At 46.1% G+C, this 17,879-nt stretch overlaps 1 protein-coding gene across 1 annotated transcript; it reads right to left on the bottom strand.

Moving 5' to 3' along the window:
* Nucleotides 1-9,551: 9,551 nt before the first annotated feature.
* LOC136480505 (uncharacterized) lies at nt 9,552-11,611 on the bottom strand. Its single transcript, XM_066478028.1, has 4 exons — nt 11,455-11,611; nt 10,735-10,875; nt 10,566-10,643; nt 9,552-10,453 (listed from the first exon to the last, which is right to left on the bottom strand). The coding sequence occupies exons 1-4, from the start codon at nt 11,609-11,611 to the stop codon at nt 9,741-9,743; spliced, it is 1,089 nt and encodes a 362-aa protein (XP_066334125.1). The 3' UTR covers nt 9,552-9,740.
* Nucleotides 11,612-17,879: the final 6,268 nt, after the last annotated feature.

The following is a 17,879-nucleotide window of genomic DNA, read 5'->3' on the forward strand; positions in this document are numbered from 1 at the left end:
AATAGATCCCTTCTGAAAGAATTCAGAAAATAGACCCTTAACTCGGCGCCATTGATGCTGACGCCGAGCTAACACATCTCGGCGTTAGCATCCCTGACACCGAGGTCCTGGGCTCGGTGAATGACATGGCAGAGAGCTCGGCGCCGTAGATCTTGGCGCCGAGCTCGGCGCCTACCTATGCCCCGCGCCTCTCTTCCTCTCTTCCTCTCCCTCTCTCGCCCGGGCAGAGCCGAGCCGAGGTTCATCGCCGCCGCCGCCGTCCGCGCCCGCGCCAGCGCCCGCCTCCACCGTCCGCCCTCGCCCGCGCCACCGCCCTCGCCCACGCCCGCGCCGTGCCACCGCCGCCCTAGCGCCCGCGCCCGCACCACCACCGCCCACCACCGCGCCAGCGCCGCGCCACCGCGCGTGCTCGCGTGCCCGTGCTCGCGCCACCGCGCCCACTCCCCGAGGGCCGCCTAGCGCCACCGCGGCTGCCTCGAGGACGTCCCACGCCTCGCCGCCGCCGCCACGCCGCGGCCATTGCCCCTCCGCCCACGCCCCGGTCCCCTCGCCGGTTCCTGCTCCCGCGCCGCGCCCTCTCCTCGCCTTGGCCTCGCCCCGCCTTGCTGCCCTCCACCGCCGGCCTCGGCCGTGGCCACCGTGCCTCCTGCGCCCGTCGAGCCGGACTCGCCGCGTGGAGCCTCGGGTATCCCGCGCCCGCCGCGCGCCACCGCTGTCGTCGGCTGCGCCACCGCCGACCCTACCACCTGCAGCGCCCGGCCGTGCCACCGCCGGCCCGAATCGTCGACGTCCGCGGATCAGTCGTTGGAAAGGTAAAAATTATGAATATGCAATGTACGTACTTAGTTGGCATTTGTTATTTACTTGTTAATGTGATCTAGTGAGATATATATGTAGATAGATAGAAACATAGATACATAGGTACATAGATATAGTTAGATAGCTACTTAGATATGTAGTTACATATTTAGTTAACTAAATATGATCTAGCTATTTAGTGAGTACATTGTATATATATATATATATATATATATATATATATATATATATATATATATATATATATATATATATATATATATATATATATATATATATATATATACACACGTAGTTATTATCTTATTTACTTAGTTTGTAGTTAGAAAGTACTTGTTAGGTACTATCTATCGTCTAATTTGGACTAAAGGACATGTGTTTCGTTACGTGTTTGAACTGGATGGACAACCTAGTGACCATATATCATGGAGGCACCGTTGAAAGCGGTCGCTATGGATATGTTTAGTTTGTTGACATGCAAAGCGTGCCTGTGCTATTCAATGATAGGCCTTCATTTAGTGAGATGGTTGCAAGGGCTCAGGAGGAGCTGCATTACCTTGGAGATGATGGCATTGCAATTGATGGTGTACTGCACCTAGGTTGTCCTCCTAACTTCTTCTCCTCATACCTTGCACGAGCCACCTCTGCAACATGTTCCTCACTGCAACCAATCCCTTCATGTATAAAATGCAATCAGTTAGCAACGTGACTATATTACATTTAAAATCAGGCAACGAAAAAAGGCTTTCAAGCACTCACTGGCACATAATATAGCAACATGCTCATTCAAGACCTGCATCTGTACTCTTGTCTCCTCCCTTGCCTCATTCCTTGCCCTCTCCTCCTCTAACGTCATCCGCCTCTCCAATCCCCATTTGTTAAGCCTAACATCGATCGGGTTACAAATATCGCGCTGTCTAGCAAACTCACGCATCTTTTCTTTGTGATGTTTAACGAATCGGTTGACGTAGTCAGGTCCATATCCCCTCTTCCATGCAATTAGTTGCCTCTTCTTTAGTTTATCCAAGAACTTAGCTTGACCATCATAACATTCCCACCTGCATTTCCTAGTGCTCTGTTCAAAAGAAATATTATATCATATATGTCTTAGCAAAAGAAACAAAATACGATTTCATGTTTACCATAAAAATAACAAACCTCATCATACTCAATCATATGGCTGCAATAATGGCCTATTCCAAGCTCCGAAGGGACTAGGCCATAGTTGGATTTAACACCACATTCGCACATGACAGGAGGTGCTTTGTAGATTACCCTTTCTTTCTTCTTTTCCTTAACCCTCCGCGGTTCTTCCGGCCATTGGTTCTTAGGACCATACAACCATTCCTTGAAACGACACTTCGCCATTGAAAACACCTAAATAATGAGACATTAGTACATGAACACATATAGCTCAAGATTTGAACACATACACTTTACATTTACTTCATGCTTGTTTGGACACACAAACTCCAACGTATTCTCAGGGTTTATCACAACTCGATCTCCACAATCGCACAGAGGAGGTTCCTCGAGTTGTCTAACTGTGGCTAGGTGCGTCTCCTTAGCCGTCATTGGCGGATGGTTAGGGGGGGTGGAACCCACCGCTTGAAGTGCTCACGTGGATGTCTCCCTCTAAACCAATCGTCGGAAAGGAGGTACCTACGATCAAACTTGTCTGCACTGTTGATCCACTGAAAGAAAAAGCACCTCTCATGGTCCGACACAACGAGATTCCAACAAAATATTAGTAGCATACTTACACAAGTAAAAAAAGGATAGTGGAAACAATTTCTTACATTAAAACGACTGCATGTGTAGAAGCAACGCGTCGCTGTGTCCGGATGTTTCGATTCAAAAACATGGGCCGAGAAACCACAGTCACAGTTAGGGACAGGGAGGTCAGGAGGGACGGAGGCATCTTTGCTAGACACGTCGGGGTATATTTCTCGAGGATGACCCCGTTTTCGCCAAAACTCCTCCCGAAACATATCTTGCATCTAACAAAACGGATGTAATTTAACAAACATAAATCAAAACATCACAAATAAATGTCAATGAGAATCATAACTACAATACAACCAATGTCGTTCTAAGAACTGAAAGCAGTTAACATTAAACCCTAAACCTAGGGTTTTCTATTTGATGGACAACAATGAACCAATAACATAACTATATGCGCCTAGGTTTGCTAGCTTTTTCCATGCCTTGGCATCATCCTACTGTTGTATAATACATATATTGAGGGATAGAATGAAACCCTAAGTGATGACGATTATTACTTTCAAAAATCCGACTAATATATACCGAATCGATGCGAAAAAAACTAGGAGGGGAGAGAGGATACCTTGTTCTCGAAGATCTACGGATCAAATCAAGGTTTTCAAGGTCCAATATGCCTATTTGTGAAGCGGGGAGAGAAAAAACCTGAGAGGGAGGAGAAAGAAGAGGAAGAACGCTAGGGTCTACGGCGCTGAGCTCGGCGCCAAGATCTATGCATCGAGCTCGGCGCCAAAGTGACTGGCACCGAGCTCCCTGCCATGTCATCCACCGAGCCTAAGACCTCGGCGCCAGCATCAATGGCGCCGAGCTAAGGGTCCATTTTCTGAATTCTTTCCGCCAGGGGTCTATTTGTGAGAAACTTTCAAAAAAGGGCTAAATTGTAAAAAATTCGCTCCCTCCGTCTCATTGAGACTGTCGTTGTAGCACCGGGCCGTTGTCCCATAGAAGTGTCGTTTTAGGTATGACGTGGGTCCCATGCCTGGTAAAGCAAAGCAACTGAGACCCAGCCTTATCCTCTGGGGCCTCATCCCATCCCTCGTGCGTGACCCCGTCGCTCCTCCACTTCGCCTCCTCCTTCGGTCCGCCGGTCTCCTCCTCTAGTCCGCGTCGCCCCTCCACTTCGCCTGCTCCTCCAGTCTGAGTCACCCCTCCGCTTCGCCTCCTCCTCCGCCAGCCACGTGCGGCCACACGTCGATTTGGTCTGGAGGCACATCACTGGCGGGCGCGTGGATCCAGAAGCATCGGCAAGCCGCCCTGTCCGCACTCCAGAGTCACCGGCATCCCCTTCCCCAGTCTGGAGTAGCTGATGTCCGGTGGTGGCATCGACAGGCTGGCCAGTCCGTGGGTTGGGAGCAAGCGACTGCTTCCCCTTCGCCTGAAAGCACCGCTGGCCTACCCCCTCCACCGGGTGTGGCTGGAGGCTTCCCCTTCCTTGTCTGGACCCGTCGATGCCAGCCAGCCCCCTACACTGGCGCACGGGCTGTGGCCTCGCCTCTCCTATGAAGGTTAGCTTCACACCAGATATTTTTGTAGGACTTTAGCGAAGATGATTTCTAATTTTGTTAAACCATCACAATGGTCTATATTTAATTTTGATTTTTTTTAGTTTCTTATATTAGTAGGCTTCCTGTGCTTCAATCGGACCTGCAATGCTAGGTGGCAAGGGGGCTCACGGGACTAGCAGGTTCCTCCGTCGCTTGCGGATGAGGCTTGCCTTGGGGATCCAATCCAGCCGTGGGATGCGTCCTGTTAGTCGCACACGTGGCCTAGATCATCGGAGAGGAACTTGGTGGGATTGGAAAATGAACTGCATCACTATAGAAGGTCAGGATTTTATCCAAGACACATAATGTCGGGGTTATGACCCCGAGGTGTCTCAAGGCGCCGATTAGTTGGCAGGCCACACGACCTGCAACTTATCGGGTTAATAATGGCCTGAATGACCGAGGCCCAGCTAGGATAAGCACGCCAAGCCAACGCCTAGGCCATGGTCGGCCGCGACCCTTTCTCCTGCCTTAACCACACGGAAGACGTTCGATCTCTCTCACATCACGACCCCTGGGTAGGACGGGGAGAGATCAAGCGTGGCTCAGTATGCTTGCTTTGACAAGAGCAAGCACACCACACTGACCTCACAAGGATCAAGGGGACAACAGTCACCATGGTCTGGTCAGGCGCCATCCCTATGCCACGCCGCACCAACAAGACAGCACCACACAGCGGTGGCAACGGGTACGAAACCCACCATCCGAATACGGACCGACAGGACATGCATATGATCCCACCCACTACGGGATGGGATCCATGACAAGGGTCTCGACCTAGAGACCTTCCTGACTTATGGAGAGCCCCGACCCCAACGATAGGGGTCGTGGCCCTCAGCCTCATAAAGCGACTAGGCGAACGACGACCAAGGGCGGCTACCTGCTACAGGTATGATGCCCCGGGGAACCTAGAGACAACGGCGAAGACCATGAAGGATGCCGCATTACATAGGATAGCTAACAAACTATTACCATGGCTATAGTGCAGCCATGGCCAGCACAGTAGCACCCCATCAGACCCTGCCATGATGTGGCCAAAAGAACATGATGACAACAACGCCCAGGTAAGCCTTAGAAGACGACATAGCTTGCAAGCCAAGTTGGCTAGGACCTCCCTCAGGCTCTGACCCTTCGGTCAGGGGGAACCTTCTCTTTGTAACGAGCCCTTGCCCCGAACTCTATATAAGGGCGGCCAGGGCTCCCATCTCAGGACACGGTATGATTCTTCATCCTCTACCATTCCATCCATAGCAATAGGGTTCCTGGAGCTTCTCTTTGGGCTGCCCCTCGTCTAGCATAGGTTCTACCACCTCTTTCACCATTCTTGCACCTCCCATTGGAAGCACTTCAGAGCATTCAAGCGAGGAACACGCACTCGATCATCTTTGAGACTGGACATAGGGCTCCGGCCTAAACTAGTATAAATCCTCGTGTCTATTGGATGCTACCATCGTCTTCCTAGAGCAGCGCGACAATCATATAAATTTACTAGTTTGGTTTACGAAACACCGACACATAGGAAGGGGGCACAGACCAATTTGAGTTGATGCTAGATTCTAATGAAGAAGGAGGTGATAATGGTCCATCCTTACATGGTGGCGATGATAAGTTCATGCCTGAGATGAAACCACAGGACATTGTTGCGGTGAGCAGCATTGGTTGGCCTTGCAAAAACCAAGGTCATCCTCGTTTCGAGTAAGCTGTCTTATCTTTCCCATCAATTTTGTTTTCATTGTGCTAAAGTCAATGATTTAAAAAAATCCTATGTACTATTTGCAGTACCATGCTTCATGAATGGTGGTAAATTATTCAGCAGGAAGAGCAACAATGTGCAAGGCAAATTACAACCAAGGGATAGAAGGAGCTTACAGCATGGCCCAAGGAGGAGAATGACCATAAGGCCAGTGCCAAGGAGGACATAGAGCATAAGGACAATCCCAAGGTTGAAAAGGAGCATGAGGATAGCACCAAGGAGGAGTTGCACCAAAACGCCAGCTTCTTTGATATGGAAACTGATGATGAGGCAAGCTGGGTGCAGTATGGTGTGGACTTACGCGGCCATTTGTAGGTGGAAGAGGACAGCTAGGTGCAGGATGGCAAGGACTCACATGGCTGTTCACATGTGGAAGGTGATGACTTTAAAGACAAGGTAAACGACCTGATCATTGCCTTTTTTCATGCATACCGAGATGTTTTGCGGAGTGGCAAACATTAGAGACTATTAGGCTACAATACTATGATTTGCCTGAAGGTTTTTTGCTGGTGATTGTAGTTGTTTCCATGTTGTGTCCTCTACCGTAGCGCTTCCAATGTTGTTTAGTAGTGATGGTAGAAATATGTATAGTACTGATGGTAGTGATATGTAGAAGGTACTGATGGTCTTTTGCTTGCTTGAATTGATGAAGTGATGGTGTATGTTTGAATGGGCTGTATTATCTGTGATTTGCAAAGTGAATTGGGTTGTTTTATTTGTGACTTGCAATCAGAATTGGGTTCTTTTATTTGTGTTTTGCAATGTGAACTGGGCTGTTTTATTTATGATTTATGATGGCAATGATTTTTTATATGAACAAAAGCAACATAAGCAATGTTTATATCGACTAGTGTACGTACATATATGTTGGTCACAGACTACCACACTAGGATTGACTGCATTAAAAAGCGCTCATATGACAAACGAAACGATTATATCGACTAGTGTACGTACATATATGTTGGTTACAGACTACCATTGCATATGTACAACCCATCTTGCCAAAACTCAGCCAAGCATAAAATGGGCTATTTACATGACCATGCCCATTAATTGCTCAACAACTCCAAAGTCCTTTGAACTAGTTGGTTATCACAACTAAGAACTCTAGGAAGCATGTCCAGTGCCTCTAGCCTCTCTTTACTCATGTGTGGGATCTTGTACCAATTCCCTCCATTATCTTTCATAACATCAATTATGCATCCTTGTAGTGTGAGGAATACCCTATTCAGAATGATTGGGTTGTAGTTTTCATATTCCATTCACACATTCTGGATGAGCTCATCCATGTTTCTAGATGTCGTTCTATCCGTTAATGACTGAAGAGAAGCAAAGAAACCAAGGTCTAGGCAGTTCATATCCGGCGAATTAGCCGGCTGGTTCCTTAGGCATATATCAAGTCTAGTCTAGGCTACTGCTGCAGCAAACTTAGCATCACCTGATGGTAGATGAGAAGGAGCATTGTCTTGTTGGATCCATATTGTCTTGTGCGCATCTTCTCGAGGCCAACGAGCTTGTATAGCTAGAAGGAGATAGTTGATCATATAAGATTTGATTGTTTGTCTATCAACCTTCATTGTTTTTGTGATAAGTGTTCCCCTCGGCCTGTTGTCACTTCTTTTTGCTGGTTCCTAAAATTATAAAGATTATTATGACAATTCATAGAAAAGGCATTGCAAATCATATGTTGAGAAGATTTGTACCGTTCGCACAAAAGGCCAAGTGCCTTGCTTCCATCGAAATAACATCTACCTTCATCATCGAATCTTGGTCTCCCAACAGCAGAAAAAAACATGACTTTGCCAATTGCATTCTTGTTGTGCATTGTCCTGTGTGGGTTTTCTTTATCGGGATTAAAAGGTCCTAATATAGCTAGAGGGGAGGGGTGAATAGCCTATTTAAAACTCTACAAGATCACTAGAGCAATTTGATTAGTATAACAAATGGTGAAATGCAAACTTGCTCTAGCTCTATAAGGGTTGCAAGCCACCTACCCAACAATGCTAGTTGCTATGATCTCTATGCACACAAGCGGCTATGTCACTACTCACTAAGAGCTCTCAACAAGGCTACACTAAAGAGCTCCACTAGATGAACTTAAAGCTACAATGTAAGCTCTCAATTCTAGCTACACTAAAGAGCTTGCTACAACTAGTTTGCAGGAAAGTAATGGAGTGCATAAGATGATTATACCGCCATGTCAAGGAATAAACCAATCACAAGATGAATACCAATCAATCACCGGTAGAAATCCAAGAGACAAGTGACACACCAATTTTTCTCCCGAGGTTCACGTGCTTGTCGGCACACTAGTCCCTGTTATGTCAACCAACACTTGGTGTTTCAACGGCTAAGAGGTGTTGCATGGACCTCGTACACACAATTGGACACCGCAAGAACCTACCCACAAGTGAGGTAACTCAATGACATGAGCAATCCACTAGAGCTATCTTTCGGCTCTCCTCCGGGAAGGTACAAAACCCCTCACAATCACCGGAGCCGGCCACGAACAATCACCAACACGTGCTGAAGCTCCTTTGCTGCTCCAAGCCGTCTAGATGGTGGCAACCACCAAGAGAAACAAGAAATCCGCAGCAACAACGATCCCCAAGTGCCACTAGATGCAATCTCTCACGCAAATGCACTTGGAATCACTCCCAATCTCACTATGATGATGAATCAATGATGGAGATGAGTGGGAGGTGTTTGCTTTGGCTCATAAGGATGCCAAATATGTCAAAGTGCCAAGAGAGTGAGCCCCAAGCCGGTCAAACACTATTTATAGAGCCCCTCAAATGAATAGAGCCGTTAGGGTCAAGAGAGGGCGCTCTGCGCACTGACCAGACGCGCTGGTCGGGTTGACCGAACACGTTGCGCCAGCGTCCGGTCGCTCGGATGCAGCCACATGTCCCCTGTGTTCAAACCTCAGCCATCCGATTTCAATGGTCAAGTCGTGAGCCAGCGTTGTTAATGTTTCGACCGGACACACTGGTGAAAACGACCGGACTTGGCACCACGTGGAGTCCGATCATTTACAAAGAGCATCTAGAGTGACGAAATCACGACCGGATGCGTCAGGTCTAGGGTGACCTGACGCGCCCTAGCGTTCGGTCAACACTTCTCTTCTGTGTGCGTTGGCGAGGCTGGCGTCAGCGTACATCAGCGTCCACCTGACGTGGACCCTGCGCGTCCAATCGTGCGAAACCGCCACCTCTAAAAAAGTGACCGGACACATCGGTGCATCAGATCCAGTGTTTGGATGCTCCTTTCTCCTCTCGGCCAACACAGCGCCGCCGCCTATAAATGACCGGATGCACCGGGGTGAGTCTGATCACCCCGCGACCAGTGTCCGGTCAAGGACTTTCACCACCTTTTCTTTTTCTAAGTCCTCAACTGCTTCGCCCTTGCTAACCACAAAGTATAGAACTTGTGTGCACGCATGTTAGCATTTTCAAAGCATTTTACAAGGGTCAAAGTTAGCACACTAGGTTCCTAAATGCATATGCAAGAACAATGTCACCTCGTGGCACTCGATAACCGCTTAGCCAAAGATTTTCCCTCTTTATAGTATGGTTATCGATCCTAAATGCACTTACACCCTTTATGGTGTCTTAAGTGCCAAAATAAAAAACCTATCTTATACCTTTGCCTTGATCTCCTTGGTTTTTGTTTTTCTCTTTCTTCTTATACCTAGCTTGATCACCATCATCTCATGTCCATCTTCAACTCCATGGACCTCATCTTACTTTATCACTTGGGTTGGACCACCTTGTCTAATTCACAAACTGAGATCAAAGGTTAGTCCTAGGTTTCATCAATTATCCAAAACCAAACTAGGGATTTTAGGGATGCATGTAAACTGTTTTGTCCTTCTTTGTCCCATTAAACCATTTCTCATCTGTATGGATAATATTTTCCATATCAAGGAACTTGGGATTATTTGGCATAGTGCTTGGATCTAGCATAGACACACAAAAGCGCAACCTATCCTTTTTGTTTGCTTCTTTTACATAGGGCCTGAGTGCACTGGAGTGTCGCCGTAGCAAACCTTCTTTGAACCACCTATGTAGAGTGGGTTTCTTTACACCAAGAGCATTTGCTAATGACCTTATGGTGCCCCTTCTGTTTAAGGGAATATCAGCAACCCTTGACAGGTCCACCTCAAATTTTTTGAGACGACAATTCTTAGGTTTTGGTGATTTGACATCTACTGGTATGCCTTGTGCCTTGCATCTTTTTGCTCTCTGCCATATATGTTGTACTGTACACAGCCGCACATTGTGCTTTGCAGCAACATATGCTGTGTCTGTCCTTTTTAATTTCCCATTATTGCTTCTCTGAAGCAAATCTTCATATATGTCTTGCCTTTGTTTGTCTGTCAAATTCTTTGTTGCATTTGGAGCTTGATCTTGTGTTTCCTGAAATTCTTCGTCATCTGAGTTGGTCAACTCTTCTTCATCAAATATGATGTTGACATCATCTGTGTATACGCCAAATTGATGTATGAGATCGTCCATGGCATCTTGTGCATCTTGTAAGGCAATGTCATCATCGCCTACCAAATAATTTAGATGGTGCATGCATATTGTTAGTACATGGATGATGACACGTTTTACCATACACAATTAATATTGATAACATGTCTTGGAAATGATGCAAATAATCACCTGCATGTAGGTTGTCTTGTTCTTCTTGTGGATCGTTTAAATCAAATGGATGGCCATCATCATGTGAGATATAGTTCCCTGTGAATTATCCTCTCCTGTGAGTACAGATTATTTGCTACTAGAAGCTGAAAATGCATCTATTGTACAAGAGGGACACAGATGTGGTTACCTTCATAAAGTTCTTGTTCATCAATTTCATCAGGATCGAGACCCCAATGATACCCTATATCATTGTCACCTTCATGCACTTCATCAATCTGACTTGCAGCTTTGATAAGGCCAGGTAAAGGATCAATCCCATTAACGTCACCTGCACCAATACTTTGAATGGATCATGGGTATTTTTGTATTCAGCAGATTAGCTTGTTTAGATCAGCCAACACGTGTCCTTCCCTGTTTTGCGTTTTCTATAGCCATCTAAGGCATGTGTTCCATGTTTTGTGTTTTTTATGGCTGCAGGTGCATAATAAAAAGAGGAAGAACACATAGGAAGAAGAAAAGCTATCAAGTTACTAGCCATAAAGACAATTGAGCTAAGGGAGTATGGCAGCAGGTGCATACTAATTCTATTGAGTTGTGCATCGTTTAGCTAAAACCTGATAAACAATGATGTCAACTATCACTTTTCTTCTAGGCTTCAATTAGGATACTAGAACTGTTTGAACTGATAGAAGATTAAACTTTTTTTCCAATTTTTCGAAAGGCATTAAATTTTCTTTTGTACACAAAATTCTAAAACAACAAGGCATAAAATGTACTTGCAACACTCATTTTAGGAGATGCAAAAGGAAAAAAATAACAGAATATGAGCACACTCATCATTTTAGGAGAGATAGAAGAGAGGTAAATAGAAATACACTCATTTTGGGAGACAGGCAGATGTGCTAACCTTGATGAAGTTCTTTGTGTTTCTCAGTTTCTTCAAGATTGAGACCAAGGTGATGCCCTCCTAGGCTTGTCCCACCATCCACTTCATCAGGTGGCGTGTTGAGATCAAACAACTGGTCTCCTTCCTCACCTGGTGTTGTGTTTAAGTCTATGGCCATGGACGTCAATGGTTGAAGTGGAAGGGAAATGCTTCTATGGCCATAGAGGTGAATGGCAAATGGTGCAAGATGAAGCTGCGGGTGGTGACTTAGGTAGCCCAGAAGTGAAAAAGGGCGACTAATTCAAAATCTGTATTTCCATTTTCAAGCATTGCCTTTTGTGTGTAAAGAAAGAGCGCCTCCTGTTTTGGCGCTAAAATTGTGATACCTGAAAGCTGATTTTTCACTGCTTTCCGCCTTGTTTAAGTGGTGAAAAGTTTGGTGTCCATTTGTTTAATTGTTGAATAGTAGTGTCGTGGCTGGTGTTGATAAGTGGATGTATCCGTAGCATTGACAAGATGTGTGAGCATTTAATGAAGCATGTTCCAGCACAAAACTTGGGCTGTGTTTAGTTCTAAAAAAATTTCTCAAAAAGTGCTACAGTAGTCATCACATCGAATCTAGACGAAAAAAAACTAATTGCACAGTTTGGTTGGAAATCGCGAGACGAACGTTTTGAGCTTAATTAGTCCATGATTGAATAATAATTATCAAATAAAAACAAAAGTACTACGGTAGTCAAATTTCCAAATTTCACGAACTAAACGTCCACTTGGAATCATTGTCATATAGGGGTATGCTAGCCTTTCTTCATCCTCCTTGGTATGCACGCCCAAGTCTAGAACGACAGTCAATAGAACGGAGGGAGTAGGCCCTAGAATGGACGCATGTATCCACATAGATTCATTCCTTTAATAGGGATAAATTACATCGTATTGGACCATATTTTCCTATTTCTGTTTTGTTGTAAGCTGTGTGTTTAATTGGTGTAAATTGATTATTTATAAATGAAAATGGTCAGAATTACTTGAACATTTATCTTATCATATTTTTTTGTTTTGTTTTTTTATTTTCTGTATGTTTTATTTGGTTTCCCTTTGGAATTTTCCAATTTGGCTTCCATAAAAATGATCCGGCTATTTTTTTGTTTGTTTAATAATCTTTGTCTGTATGGTTTATTTGTTTCCCCTTGCAATCTTTCAATTTGGCTTCCATAAAAATAGTTTAGATTTTTATTTTATTTTATATGGTCTATCTATTTGTATTCATTTTGATCATTTGATTTGGATCATGTGGTTACAAGAATCGAGTGATTTGTGGCCTCAAAATGCTCGAATCCGTTGCCGAACCAAATTCGAGCATTTTTAACCGCTCGGCCCTGAAACACCCGACCCGTAAAGTAGACAGACCTAGGCCCTGTTTAGTTACCCCTCCTAAAAGTTTTAGGAGCTAAAATCTGGATAGAATCTGCCTAAAGAACCAAACACATTCTCCTAAAAGCTTCTAAAATTTTTAGGAGGGCCAAAAACTTTAGGAGCTCCACCTCTCCTAAAAGCTCCTAAAGTCCATCCTGGACCCCCACTACCCCTCCTTTATTGCCCTGCCCCCTCTCTCTCTCACAGAGGAGGACTGCATGGTCTATTTACTAGTGCATTTATTGCTTTTAGTCAGTTTTAGAAGATAGAACCAAACACTCTTTTAGTAGGTTTTAACAGCCTCATAAAAGCTCCTAAAGCTTTTAGCTGCTAAAAATTTTAGGAGCTTGAAACCAAGGGCCCTACTTGTATGGAATGGAATTAGCAGCATGTCCGAAGCACTGGCGCACACATCTCGGGGGCATCTACCTATAAACCGGGCGGGCCCCAGTACACACTCCACTCCACACACGCAGCATATTTGTCGACATCGATCTCGCCAGCCGCCCGCATCCACGTCCATCCACGGATCCGTCGCTTTCTTTCGCCCATCTCTATCTGCCACCCTGTTCCATAGAATATTTCTGCCGCGGCCTACTGTCGACCGGACTGACACGGGCCAGCTACCGCATCTGCACGACTGCGCACCAGATTCCCAGCTACTCCGTACCTCATGCTCGTCCTCATCCGCGTCCGTGATCGACTCCGTGCCTGTGACCGTGAGCACGCGCGCACGGCGCACACGAAGGCAGACGCAATGATGACTCACCGGCGATGAGCCACCGCCCGGCAACAGGGCGACTGCCGGCCTGCCGCCGGGCCGGGAGCCAGCCAGCTGAGCTTCCCATGCACGGTTCCATCGGCTCGGCCGGCCACGTCCCGTCGCGCTTTGCTCGTAGTACGGCGTGCCGACGGTCGTCAGGAGGCGGGCCGGAGAAAAGGATGGCAGCTAGGAAGGTGAGACTGAGCGCGCGCGCGGTTGACAGGTGAATTCCGGTGGTGGCTTGGCGTTTGGGCAAAAACCAAAAGTACGGCGTCCGGCTCGCGCGCGCTAGCTGCGCCGTGCGGCGACAACGGCCGGAGCCGGACATCTTGTTGGATCCATCCATCGACTCCATCCGATGTGATGACGACGGCGACGGACATTAAATGGATTTCGCTTTTTAGGGTTTATTATATTATAGGGACCAGTAGGGTGATAAAGGGATGGTAGCATGGGCCGAGATATGATTATGTTAGTCTTGACGTTTGACGCCATGGTTGTGGGAAAAGAAAGGCAAAGGTGAGCTTCTAGAATGCAGATGGTAGCAATACGCAAGAATGGACGTATATTTCATCCTGCATCAACGGCCGAAAACTTCCCTCCCAAATTTTCGCCCTTGGTTCTCTCCCAAATTTGGCTGCCTCTTTAATTCCTATAATCATAAAAGTTGTTAGACTTGATGTGGCATGCCCATATTTATTTTAATTAAACCAAATAAATTCTAAGACCATATTAAATGTTTTTGGTGCAATAAAATATGGTGAACTAAATATGGTTGGTGGCTAAACATGTAACGGACGCAGTTATGGTTGCGGTTATTAGTAACTCTCGTGGCCATGGCTGTGGCATAGCTACTAATAACCCCTATGTTTATGACAGTCGTTACTTGTGATTGATGGACGCTTCGTGTCATACAGGTTCATCCTCTACCCTTCATCTTCCACATGTTTATAAGGAGCGTTTACTCATCATTCTTCTCTTCAGTTGCTCTCAAGTTTCACCAGTTCGGAAGGCTAACTACTTTAGAGATGGAAAAGAAACGTAAACAAAATTTAGAGCATAATGTTTCCCAATCTCCTTGCATACTTTCTACGGTTAGACTGTACCATTGTTTAGCTCTTCCCATCAAAGAAAACGGGAATCACTTCCATCTTAAACTACGCAGGCATGCACAGGTTTGTTCAAACTCCCGTAGGTGTGAGTATGGGTTTTTATCGCCTTCTCCCGAGAAGGATTTACCCCGAATCAGTTTTATTAAATACAGGCGCAGCTCATAACCAGGTGTTATGATAGAGTTTGAGGATTCTGGTGGCTTTAGGCTTGCGCTCGTGGGTTTAGCATATTGATAGATAGGAGTGGAATCTATGCTAAACAAAAAAGTAAAACAAAAGAAAGAACAAAAGATAAAATGTTAAGCTAGGCTCGAAGTTAATTCAGCAACCGTTTTCCGGCAACGGCGTCAGAAAGCATGTTGGTATATTTTAACACACACAGGTAAATCCGTAAGCGCACGGATACAGCTGTAGCTTCCACCCAGAGGTATTCCAAGTATCGTATCCACAGGGAAACGTGTGAGACCAACTACGGTCTTACTTAACTAGGGGTAGCAACAATGTTAGGATTAATAGGAGCGTAGAGAGGATAACTAAGGTTCTCTAGTTCTGACTTGGGTAAGCTTATGTCTTCTACTATTCAACTAGGGATATTACTAGGGAAAGACACCAACAGATGATGCTTTCCTTTGCAACCGCGTCCTATGTGCGTGTTGACAGTAGTTATCATACATATTTTATCCGCCAATTAAAAATGCATAAGGGTATAAATAATCACTAAAGTAGACTTAGGGGTTTAAACTAACAAATTCCACAAGTTTTGATAAATCTATGTTTCCAGCAGGATTTAATCAGAAAACCGCCAAGGAGGACCTAATCGTCAAAGGAAAACACGGAATCCCACCGCGGTACCTACATGGGAAGACTCTAGAAGGATCCTGGAGCCACGTCACCGAAGCAGAGGACTAGAGGATGACATGTGGGGCCGCCCGGCCCCACTGTCAGGCTGCCCCGGCCCCTGGTGGGCCCACCTATCAGCCAGCTTCCTATGTCAGTTTTCCACCGTCTTTGAGGATGCATCTAGGCCGTTGCTTAAGTCAGTTTGATCCAAGGGCTCACGTTGGACCCTCAGTGCAATATAATCCAGCCCCTGCCTCTCTCCCCAGTCATAAGCCTCATTTGATCCTGAGAGCTGAGAAGCCAGAAACCCTAATTCATATGTCCACCAGGATCAAGGCTAGCAATCAAGAGAAGATTAGTCCTCGATAGGATATAAGTAATTACTAGAGAAATCTCAAAAGTAAGCTCAAGTAGAACTTGGATCCATGAAGGTATAAGCCGTAGAGAGAGCACCGATAGGCCGGCACCTCCTCCAAACTCTTCCCTCACTCTCTATCTCACTACTCTATTTATAAGACTAGATCCTATGGAGGACTAATCTTCTCTTGATTGCTAGCTCTGATCCTGAAGATATGAATTAGGGTTTTAGGGATCTCCTGAGGGAGGGGGTACAGGGCTATTTATATAGGCCAGAGCATCCATCGTGAGCCCTTGGATCAAACCGACTTAAAGAACAGCGTAGATGCAACCTAGGAGGCGGTGGAGAACCGACATAACGAGGCGGAGGCTGACGGGTGCTCTGGAGTCTTCTAGAACCTTCTGGTGCCCGTTTCACGGCAGATAAGCATGATTAATTCCGACATGTAGGTCCGCCTTGATGATTTTCTGGATAAACCCTGCAGAAAATATAGATTCACCAAAACTCGTAGAATTTGTTAGTTTAAGCCCCTAGACCTTTGTTGGTGATCACAGTTGTGTCCTTATACATGTTTTATTGACATTTATAATGGTTGTTAACTACCATCAACACCAAAACTCGTAGAATACGCTAAGAATATAGCAGTGGTTGGATATCTTTATCAACGCAAGACATTGCCTTTTTTGTTTGCAAGGTGTGCAATGTCATTCCACTTCCTTCGTAGTTGGTCTATCCGTGCCTCTAAGCATCAAACACATCTTGGCGAGGGAGGCAACACTGCTAATCTCTTCCTCGGTTGCTTCTTCACGAATCTCAGCAGCAGCTATATATTTCTTCAATTGGTCTTGACTTAAGCTCCAAGAGAAAATAAGATGCCAAGTTTTGTGGGGTGCCTGACTGACTTGTAAAAATAGGCTTTCTTCTAATGAGCAGCTCCACAAGAACCACACCAAAACTATATACATCACTCTTTTCATTTAGCTATCTAAATGGCTAGCTAGCCCCTAAGCCAGGCTAGTGAAAGGAAAAAAGAGGGTCCGAGCCAACATTGCTAGAAACGCTCGGGTGCTCCGTTTCCAACAATCCTGGCTTGTATTAGCATGCGGGGCCCATAGGAGCATGGTTGCAGAGGCGGGTGTGTCAGAGATCAAGGGGTGAGCATGGCATACGTTGTCCATCTCCCTGAGCTCTGTTGGGTGCAGAGGCTTGCACGATAGCAGCGGGAGAGGGAGCATCTCCCTGAGCTCTGGCCAAGATCTCCTTGAGCTCCGGTGGAGAGGGGCACATCTCCTTGAGCTCCGGCCAAGATCTCCCTAAGCTCCGGGGGAGAGTGACACATCCCCTTGAGCTTCAACCAAGATCTTCTTGAGCTCCAGCGAAGAGGGGTGGGCGCGACGGAGAGGCCAGGGAGCATCTACGATCCCTGACCTCTGGCCAAGATCTTCCTGAGCTCCAGTGGAGAGGGGCAGGTGCGATGAAGAGGGGGCATCTCCTTGAACTCTGGAGGGTTGGCGATGGAGGGGAGGGTGCGCCGTGCGCGTGTGCAAGTCGCTGGGAGGGGCACAAGCGCGTGTGCAAGTGCTAAACCACAAGCAACCAAACAAAAGCTCCTAATGCAGGCTTAGGTAGCCAATGCAACCAAACAACAACCGGTTGCATTGCTCATGGCAGGCTCTAGCTAGCCTGGCTTAAAATTTTAGCTAGGCTAGGCCAGCCCATGTAACCAAACACATTCTTAGCTTCTTCATTTTCTCATTTGATTTTGCTTGAAGCCACAACCATTTTTGCCAGCATGCTACAATAATGCACAATAATGCGCTACAATGCCTGGATGTAGGGAGCCGAGGCTCTGAGGAGTGGCGCCAAACGGTCCCTAACAGTAGTGGTACACGAAAAAATATCAATATTTATAGAAAAAATATCAATATTTATGACACAAAATAAATAGAATATGAAAATA

This window comes from Miscanthus floridulus, chromosome 9 (genome assembly GCF_019320115.1).
Source record: "Miscanthus floridulus cultivar M001 chromosome 9, ASM1932011v1, whole genome shotgun sequence".
Taxonomy (NCBI): domain Eukaryota; kingdom Viridiplantae; phylum Streptophyta; class Magnoliopsida; order Poales; family Poaceae; genus Miscanthus; species Miscanthus floridulus.

Coding starts and splice junctions, on each gene's coding strand:
- LOC136480505 (XM_066478028.1), bottom strand. CDS start 11,611: ATGGCCATAGACTTAAACACAACACCAGGTGAGGAAGGAGACCAGTTG. Junction 10,644..10,734: donor TGAACAAGAACTTTATGAAG/GTAACCACATCT, acceptor GATAATTCACAG/GGAACTATATCTCACATGAT. Junction 10,454..10,565: donor ACAAGACAACCTACATGCAG/GTGATTATTTGC, acceptor ATTATTTGGTAG/GCGATGATGACATTGCCTTA.